Source organism: Piliocolobus tephrosceles, chromosome 10 (assembly GCF_002776525.5).
Source record: "Piliocolobus tephrosceles isolate RC106 chromosome 10, ASM277652v3, whole genome shotgun sequence".
Taxonomy (NCBI): domain Eukaryota; kingdom Metazoa; phylum Chordata; class Mammalia; order Primates; family Cercopithecidae; genus Piliocolobus; species Piliocolobus tephrosceles.
In genome coordinates, this window is record NC_045443.1 from 22,226,141 (window position 1) to 22,236,933 (window position 10,793).

Genomic DNA, 10,793 nt, shown 5'->3' on the forward strand with positions numbered 1-10,793 from the left:
TCCCTACAAAGGACGCAAACTCATCCTTTTTTATGGCTGCATAGTATTCCATGGTGTATATGTGCCACATTTTCTTAATCCAGTCTGTCACTGATGGACATTCGGGTTGATTCCAAGTCTTTGCTATTGTGAATAGTGCCGCAATAAACATACGTGTGCATGTGTCTTTGTAGTAGAATAATTTATAATCCTTTGGGTATATCCCCAGTAGTGGGATGGCTGGGTCATATGGTACATCTAGTTCTAGATCCTTGAGGAATTGCCATACTGTTTTCCATAATGGTTGAACTAGTTTACAATCCCACCAACAGTGTAAAAGTGTTCCTATTTCTCCACATCCTCTCCAACACCTGTTGTTTCCTGATTTTTTAATGATTGCCATTCCAACTGGTGTGAGATGGTATCTCATTGTGGTTTTGATTTGCATTTCTCTGATGGCGAGTGATGATGAGCATTTTTTCATGTGTCTCTTGGCTGTATGAATGTCTTCTTTTGAGAAATGTCTGTTCATATCCTTTCCCCACTTTTTGATGGGGTTGTTTGTTTTTTTCTTAAATATTTGTTTGAGTTCTTTGTAGATTCTGGAAATGAGCCCTTTGTCAGATGAGTAGATTGCAAAAATTTTCTCCCATTCTGTAGGTTGCCTGTTCACTCTGATGGTAGTTTCTTTTGCTGTGCAGAAGCTCTTTAGTTTAATGAGATCCCATTTGTCAATTTTGGCTTTTGCTGCCGTTGCTTTTGGTGTTTTAGACATGAAGTCCTTGCCCATGCCTATGTCCTGAATGGTACTACCTAGATTTTCTTCTAGGGTTTTTATGGTAATAGGTCTAACATTTAAGTCTCTAATCCATCTTGAATTAATCTTCGTATAAGGAGTAAGGAAAGGATCCAGTTTCAGCTTTCTACTTATGGCTAGCCAATTTTCCCAGCACCATTTATTAAATAGGGAATCCTTTCCCCATTTCTTGTTTCTCTCAGGTTTGTCAAAGATCAGATGGCTGCTTTTAGGATTTGTATGAATCATTTAAGTCTCTACCAATCTCATTTCCAGGTTTTAAGAGCTGAACATATAAAGATACCACAAGGGTGTATTTTTTATAAAGTGGGAAGTCCAACACTGAGTTTTATAATCTTTTAACTCCCATGTCCATTTAGAACTGTAATATGAGTCTCTTAAAAAAACTTCGTTATGTTTAAGTGTTATGAGTTATTTCCTTTTCTAAAGCGAAAAGTACTTTTATCTAACTCGTGAATTTCATTATTCAGTTTCAAATTATTATATATATATTTTTTACTATTTTAATTGTGGGAAAAAAAACTCACAAAATGCTGTTGCTGTGTTTTTTATAAAGAACAGATTTGGACTAGAATATAACAAGGTCATAGCTGACTGAAATATCAAAAATCACTGGGTCTAAATAAATGGAAATTTAAAAGTGGGAGTAATATGAATATAAATATAATAAAGGAAAGGTAAAACATTATGCAGTCAATTTCTCTCTATTAAGTTTAGTTTACTATGGAAATCTTTGTATTCTAAATTGGGTTCCCGAATTCACCCACTGTAAAGAATGACATGGTAGATTTGATTACATGATAATTTAAACTGGTTTCTGTTGAATTAAAATGATAATTCTGGTAACAGGTAGATAGTGTTATTCTGGCAAAAGGGCCAGCAAAAGAAGTGAAAACAGATGATGGGAGAAAAAGGAGAAGACTCATCAATAAGTTGTAGTCAGTATATATTTTCTGGGCCCCTTTCACGTGGTTAATGTTTCAAAACTACTTGTATAATTTTCAATACGATCGCTAGATATTATTAGTTATTAGGCCAGCAATACAAATATGCTCAAATTCATATATTAAAATGTTTTAGAAATATTTTTGACCCTTCAGCAAAAGAAAGATAGTTTTAGAGGTACATTTTATAGCAAAATTTTCAGAAGAGGAACTGATTTTCAAAATCTATAATCTACTAAATTCAAATAGATATTATAGTTTGAAAGCCAATATGTCTATAGTTTGGTACCTGTAACAAAGTTATTTTATTAAAAAATATTTTTAAACTTTCTCTTTTTTTTTAATTTTTAATTTTTTTTTTGAGACGGAGTCTCGCTGTGTCGCCCAGGCTGGAGTGCAGTGGCGCAATCTTGGCTCACTGCAAGCTCCGCCTCCCGGTTCCCGCCATTCTCCGCCTCAGCCTCGGAGTAGCTGGGACTACAGGCGCCCGCCATCTCGCCCGGCTAGTTTTTTGTATTTTTAGTAGAGACGGGGTTTCACCATGTTAGCCAGGATGGTCTTCATCTCCTGACCTCGTGATCCACCCGCCTCGGCCTCCCAAAGTGCTGGGATTACATTACAGGCTTGAGCCACCGTGCCCGGCCTAAACTTTCTTTTTAAAGAAAAAGCCATTCAGGCTGTCTTTTCATCATACTAACTAGATACTTTCCAGCTCACTGCTGGATTATTATCACTGCTAAAAACTGTTTTTTGTTTTTTTTTCCTAAAGTACTGGAAATATTTTAAAGACTTCTGATCAGAATTTTATCTTGATTTGCATAAGGGATGAAGCCCCTTTTTGTACTATACCTTTCAAAAAATATACAGCAAAATCACTAAATTTCAATCACTTCTCTTCAAATATTACAGTAGTATAGGAATGTGAAATTAATAACTAACATAAAAGCTTTTGTGGCCAGGCGCGGTGGCTCATTCCTGTAATCCCAGCACTTTGGGAGGCCGAGGCAGGCAGATCACAAGATCAGGAGATCGAGACCATCCTGGCTAACACAGTGAAACCCCGTCTCTACTAAAAACACAAAAAATTAGCTGGGTGTGGTGGCGGGCACCTGTAGTCCTAGCTACTCGGGAGGCTGAGGCAGAAGAATCGCTTGAACAGGGGAGGCAGAGGTTGCAGTGAGCTGAGATTGTGCCACTGCACTCTAGCCTGGGCAACAAAGTGAGACTCCATCTCAAAAAAAAAAAAAAAAAAAAAAAACATAAAAATAAAAAAATGCTTTCGTTAAGTCTCCGATTTTCACTTCCTTTACTGTTAAACATAACAACTTTAATGAACCATAAAGTGACCCTATGGTTACATCTTTCCATTCCTCTGCAAATATGTGAGTAGCAAAATGGCTTAGACGCAATAAACTAAGAAAGGAGAAGCAGATGGTTTGCATAACTTTCACAGAGGACAGCAAGTACTTAGGGATCACTAATAGCATTTATTCTACTGCTGTAGCCTTACACATCCTAAGCAATCTACTCAGTGAAAACCACCTTCCATCCAAATGATACAATGAAACGGGAGACTGAACTTAGGAAACAGAAGTTACAACATAGATGAATTATCTACTTTCAAAAGAGAGCTTTTATCTGTAGAATAGTAAATTATAACTTCCATCAATTTTGTGAATTCAATACTCCCCACCAGAAGATTCCCATGTCAAAAGAGAGGCCTCTTTTCAGATTTCTAGTGATTCAAAGACATCTATCTATATTTAGAATTATAATGAAAATTGTAATTCTCTATAAAGCAGCCTTGTAAATAGTTAATAGCAACCGAAAAGTATGTGATCCCTCTCCTTCATATAGCACTCAGGAGCACATTATGGTATCTGCAAGAATACATTAGGACCTCCAAATTACGAGATCACTGTATCCCTGTCTGTCGTTGAATTGTGAACACACAAAAAAGCAGTGTTTTCTCACAAACTAGACTCTTGTGCAAGTTCACCCTAAAGACCATTTTTACTTTAGCCTGTTGACTCTAAAGTCTTTATTTTTGGCTTCTTGATGTGAATTTTCTTTTATCCTTTCACCACACAGCAAGACAAAGCCTTGGAAAGACACCCTTTAGATAAAGTTACACCATTTTTGCAACTGAAAACACCAATGCCAAAGAACTGGAATTGTTTAGTGCAAAGGGATGAAGAGAAAACACTGCTGAACGAAAGGACGCAAGCAGCATTCAGAGGTTAGGCTATAGTGACACATTGCACTCAACCATGGCAGGCTTCACTTGGCACCCAGAGGAAAAACAGTCCCCTCTGCTGCCAAAGCAACTCTGGTGGCCAGCCACAGTCTAGCCGTTTTCTACCAGCCAAATGATCTACCAGCCAAATTATTTTATTCTTTTAGTCTCTTGTCCTTTTATGATTTGAGTGTGTTATGGCCTTTATTTTTTTTCGCAATTCAAAATGAATATGAAATGAATATGGTAGGCAAGGCTAGATCTTCCATAGGGAAAACTGTGCGCAGACAAAGAGGATAAATCATGATTGTCTTAACTCTTACTTAACATGACTGGGAAAAGAAAAGAAAGCTCTATATTTTTAAAAAAACATAAACAATTATTTTGAGATACATTCCATCAGTATCTAGTTTATTGAAGTTTTTAGCATGAAGGGGTGTTGAATTTTATCAAAGGCCTTTTCTGCATCTATTGAGACAATCATGTGGTTTTAGTTATTGGTTCTGTTGACATGATGGATTATGTTTATTGATTTGCATATGTTGAACCAGCCTTGCATCCCAGAGATGAAGCCGACTTGATCGTGGTGGATAAGCTTTTTGATGTGTTGCTGGATTCGGTTTGCCAGTATTTTATGGAGGATTTTTGCAATGATGTTCACCAGGGATATTGGCCTGGAATTTTCCATTTTTGTTGTGTCTCTATCAGGTTTTGGTATCAGGATGATGCTGGCCTCATAAAATGAGTTAGGGAGGAGTCCCTCTTTTTCTATTGTTTGCAATAGTTTCAGAAGGAATGATACAAGCTCCTCTTTGTACCTCCAGTAGAATTTGACTGTGAATCTGTATGGTCCTGGGCTTTTTTTGGTTGGTAGGCTATTAATTAATGCCTCAATATCAGAACTTTTTATTGGTCTATCCAGGGATTTGACTTCTTCCTGGTTTAGTCTTGGGAGGGTGTATGTGTCCAGAAATTTATTCATTTCTTCTAGATTTTCTAGTTTATTTGCGTAGAGATGTTTATTGCATTTTCTGATGGTAGTTTGTATTTATGTGGGATTAGTGGTGATATCCCCTTTATCATTTTTTATTGTTATCTATTTGATTCTTCTGTCTTTTCTTCTTTATTAGTCTGGTTAGCAGTCTATCTATTTTGTTGATCTTTTCAAAAAACCAGCTCTTGGATTCATTGATTTTTTTGAAGTGTTTTTCATGTCTCTATCTCAACATATGAAAAAAAGCTCATCATCACTGGTCATTACAGAAATGCAAATCAAAACCACAATGAGATACCATCTTATGCCAGTTATAATGGCGATCGTTAAAAAGTCAAGAAACAACAGATGCTAGAGAGGATATGGAGAAATAGGAACGCTTTTACACTGTTAGAGGGAGGGTAAATTAGTTCAACCATTGTGGAAGACAGTGTGGCCATTCCTCAAGGATCTGGAACCAGAAATACCATTTGACCCAGCAATCCCATTACTGGGTATATATCCAAAGGATTATAAATCATGCTACTATAAAGATACACGCACACATATGTTTACTGCAGCACTGTTCACAATAGCAGAGACTTGGAACCAACCCAAATGCCCATCAGTGATAGACTGGATAAAGAAAATATGGCACACATACACCATGGAATACTATGCAACCATAAAAAAGGATGAGTTCGTGTCCTTTGTAGGGACATGGATGAAGCTGGAAACCATCATTCTCAGCAAATTAACACAGGAACAGAAAACCAAACACTACATGTTCTCACTCATAAGTGAGAGTTGGACAATGAGAACACATGGACACTGGGGTCTGTCAGGGCGTTGGGGGCTAAGGGAGTGATAGCATTAGGAGAAATGCCTAATGTGGATCACGGGTTGATGAGTGCAGCAAACCACCACGGCATGTGTATACCTACGTAACAAACGCACAGGTTCGGCATATGTATCCCAGAACTTAAAGTATAATTAAAAAAAAAAAAAGATAAACAAAAATTGGATGAGGTTCAGAGAACTTCCCAAATTCAACAAAAGGTGTTTCTACTCTGGTTTCTCTCTCTTCTTTCTTGAGATTTTCTGTTAACAGCAGTGACATGACTTTGGAAAGTTAAAACTGGGCATGAAGAGGAAGGGAGGGGAAACATAGCCACAGAAAGCAATGATATCATGTTTTCTCCCATTTCCATTATGGCTCTGAGTCCATGAATTAGAGTTAGTGAAATCTGTGTGAAGAAATCCTGCTTGCCTCTTCTAATTTATGCCCAATGAAGTGACCTTCTTTGTACCATTTTGGTTGCGTTCCTGCTCTGGGAACTCTGAGAATATTTGCTAGAAGCAGGTATTTATGTGAACTTACTGAGTAATATGACAAAGAGGGGGTTGTGACCATACCACAGATAAGATCAATGCAGATGTACTGGGCCAAATAGAAATTTTTATTACTTTTTTTAAAAAGTGACTTACGAGGCAGCATATATCCAGCTGTGGGGTGTAGAGAACAGTTCACACCCTAGTCTCCAAGGTCCTATATCTCAACTTCATTTTTCTCACACAAGATCCAGTTATTCCAAACTAAAATTCTGTCTCCAGTGATGTGGACATGCCCATAGAAACACAGTAGTAATGAGGTCATTTATATGTGCACAATTGAGAGAAAAGGTTATTCCCCAGGAGAAGTCATCTACCTTATTTAACACTCCTACTGTGGCATATGTTCTTGGATTATAGTATTCATATTTAAATACACCTGGTTCCAATGAAAACTCTCAGTTCACTCAGAAGAGCAGAGTGACAGTGAATCTGACTGGTCTCACAGTGGATCTCCGAGATTGTCTAGAGGAGTGTGTATGTGTGCGTGTGTACAATTGTTTATCCATATAAAGTTACTGACACATAAATACAATGGATGGAGGCAAATCATACCCAAAGGACCTTGAACCTTGACTTCTGTCAGCAGATATGCCTGGAACTTTGCAATAAATCAACAAACGTTTCTTGCCAAAATATATCTTTGCCCACCAGAAATGAAAATAAAATACTCCTCAGTCTTTTATATTAATTTTTAAGGGAGAGTTCTAGTAATAAGACTAGATTGCAAATCTTGGAAGGATTCTAATACACAGAAAGCGAAGAGTAACAAATGTATTACAAAGTAACCAAATGAATGGCCTGTTCTGCCCTTCCTGTTTGAAGTGTCAGTATTTTGTTTTTTGCAGGTGGAATTCAAGATATAGATTCTATTATATTTAGGCAGGTTCAACTGCTTTTTCACGTGGGGGTTAAAGTATTGGGTTATGAATCAAACTAAACAAAACCATTCTGAGTTTGGCTGCTGTTCCTTTCTAATTTTTCCTGACCTTCCCTTTCTTGGCAGTGTTAAGGCTCTAATATCTTGTCTTCTGGCTATGAGAACAGAGCATATGGTTTGCTTGAAGATTCTTGTTCAACACTTATCCATTAACCTGACAACAGGAAGTGCTAAAGAGTAGAAACAGGAGTCGGTCAGACTCTCACCTCAAGTCCAAGGCAAATATGCTTGCCCCTAAAAGACATACTTGATCTTCAAGTTCAGGAAAACCAGATACAAAGGTAACTGCTAACATTTCTCCCTTATGATTTCAGGATATTCTTTCAGTAAGCTATTTCATCAGTAATTATATTATTCATATATGATTTTTTCCCTTATAGAACAACAGAAATTACACACACAGACACTCACATATCAAAACAAGGAATTATAGAATTATGGTTTGGATAGGGTTTGGGAATAATGTTTTGGTTTTGTGATAAATCCTAAGTAATACTTCACTTGCCTTTATTTATCTATATGTAATTCCCAAGAAACTCTGCCCTGCCTTCTTCCAACGGTCAGAGCTACCTTGAGGGAATTTATCAGCAAACAATACTTCTATCAAAACTTTGTGAAAAATAACTATGTGGTGCTGTTGAATAATTTCTACATAATGACTAAATATAGTTGTAGAGAATCTCTATAAACCAGTGAGAAATCATGATAACAAAAGCTCACAAGGATGTCTAAGATTCTAGGTTAATCTGTATCTGTCAATCAACTACTCAGATTTTAACTTGGGCTCCTTCATTTCTACCCTATTAAAATCCCTTTACCATCTTCCTTCTCTTTTCTGTTGTGTTTTGAAGGAAAGCCTATATATTACTGAAACGCAATTAGTGGAAATAAGATTCTCTCAATAGTACAGATAGACATGCTTTTTCTTTTCAAAACTGGCAAATACCTATTAAAAAAAATTACACTCAACTCACCATTACCGCCAAAGTAGCTTATCCATGTTCCAGACTGTACAGACTGCAAACTATATTCCTTGCCTTCTGGAATGCCTTTCTCATCTCTCCTACTTGATACTCCAGCTCATTGGCTTATGAACCCCCTACTAGGGCAGGTACCAGTCATTATTCATTCGTGCATGCATTCAAAAGACATTTCTTGAATGCATTTGCCAATCAGTGTAGTAGGGGATTTATGTTACTTTTAATCCAATGCCCATACAAGGTACACATTCTTACTTTATAGATGAGGAACTGGGACTAAAATTAACTTGCTAGACCAAGTCTGTGTGATGCCAAAGCTTGTGCTTGTTCTTCTATATTATTCAAGACAGAAGGCAACAAATGATTAATCGTAGTTTTCTACATTTTGTACTAACATGACCCTCCACTGGCTTAAAACGTAGAAAGTTGCCATCCTTCCAGGTGGGACCAACTCGATAAAGGAAATGAGAACATCTGTTCACTTGCCAAATGTACTCTTTTGGAAAAAAAAATTGATGTTATACAAATATTTGCCATTCCATTAACTTATGTGATCTAGAGACTAATGAACACAAAATGAAATTTTGCTTTTTGGGCTATTTGTCTTGTCATTAGCTAAAACATTATGACAGACTTCATCTGTAACATAAACAAACCTGAGCTATTTTAAAGTTCAGAAAATGTGAAGCTAGTGCTGAATCTCAGTGGAAAGCTAATTTTTACAACTGTCTGCCTCTTTGCAGCAGGCGTCTTCTCTATTTGGTTTCCATTTCGAAATCATGAAATGAACGTACCGTCCTGACCTCCAGCCATCTGTTGGCAGCTGAGAGGAATAAGTAGGCAATGTTGTTTGTGTCCGTCAGTTCCAGCATACGTTGTTTAAATCTGGTTTCATGCCTGCAGAAAACAAAAATGCAGTGTTAGCCACACAACAGGAGAGGTCATAAAAAACAGTCACACTTACTACTACACTATTTACTCAACATAGTGACAAACTGATGGCATGGAATGATCAGTAAATAGATTTCTACTTTAAAATAAAGACCAGTTGCTACTGCTCTTTGCATTCTTAGTAGAGACGGTGTGGTCAAGTGTTTATTTCCTTTCTTATACCCTTACTAGGAAAAAGAGTCCTTCTAACAACAACATTACATTAAAGATCAGTTCATACATTTTCACATAATTATTGTAGCCATGAGAACAAGGCATAGCCTACTACATTAAAAAGGCCTTACAAAAACCAAGATAAATTGTGTAGAAATGCAACTCTACCGACACTTTGTGGCATTTATTTTACTTTTCCAAACAACACAGTTAGAGTGGGTGGGAGGTGCTAGATCAGAACCAGGGAAGACAGAATACTATACATTTGCAATTGGCAAAAATATACTTTTAAAATTATCTTTTTTCCTAATATTTCTGCAAACCAAAGGAAAAAAAAACTGGGGTGGCAACAAGTAGAGGATGGGGGACACTAGAGATGATGGCAAATGTTCTACACCCCCAAATTCTAAAGTATTTGTAAGGATGGTCATTTCATAAAAGGAATTTGGTCTGTGTACTTTCAGGGTTCTATGATATATATCGTTTGGATATTGATCTTCAACAAATTAGTTAATTCTTGGTGCTCAATAAAATCACACCAAGTTCTGTGTAACCTATTTTACAAATGAAACAGTTACTAAAAGCCCTATCCATTTAAACATCTGAGCCAACATCTCAAAGAAATTCATGCTACGTGGTAGAAAAAAATCTTCTCTAAATCACAACATAGTCTCTTTTTATTTCTCAATTATTTTCCCTGTATAACAGAAACATTGGAAGGTTGGATAATATAATAAAAATAACTGGTTTGAAGCTGGGGAAAATACCAAATCAAAATGTGATTTATTCACTCTCTGCAGTCACAGCTTGTCTTATAGAGACCTCCCATCTATGGGTTATGTTTGCAAGAAATAACCAAACTTCATTTGACAGAATGGCAGTGATTCCTTCTTGATAAAAGACTTCCCCCACTCGCCTCCCCAATTTTTAAGTAAAATTGTTAAAATTTATAATAAATCATCACATGTCAAAGAATGAAGAAATCCTGGGTGGGGTCTCCATTTGGCCCACTGAAGTAATCCATACAGGCCAATATAAAGCAGACGCTTGATATCTATCCAGTCAATCTGATCATTCCAATATGTCAAAAAAGACAGATAATTCAGTCGGACAGTAAGCTCTAATCTACAATAATCAGAGAACTCAGCAATCACAGCCAAATAATTACCTCACTTTGAGTTGAGTATCCGTGACCCAAATGCCGTGCTGCCATGCACAGGAGGACCTGGCCTGAATGGCTACTCTGCTGTGGGACTAAGCAGTCCAACCTTACCCTCCAGCTGACCTTTTTAGCGATGAATATAGAGAATAACTAAATGGTGAGGGGGGCGTTCAAAGGGTTATAAGATTTACTGAGACAATGAACATGAACCATAAAGATTATCTATCTATCTATCTATCTATCTATCTATCTATCTATCTATCTAT

The 10,793-nt window shown here is 36.9% G+C and overlaps 1 protein-coding gene across 1 annotated transcript in view; it reads right to left on the reverse strand.

Annotated features, from left to right (window-relative positions):
* ABCC9 (ATP binding cassette subfamily C member 9) overlaps positions 1–10,793 on the reverse strand; it is a 141,681-nt gene that overhangs the window by 22,400 nt on the left and 108,488 nt on the right. The window contains exon 30 of the mRNA XM_023208931.1: positions 9,056–9,158. Coding sequence (XP_023064699.1) covers positions 9,056–9,158 — 103 coding nt within the window. The remainder of the gene's footprint in view (positions 1–9,055; positions 9,159–10,793) is intronic.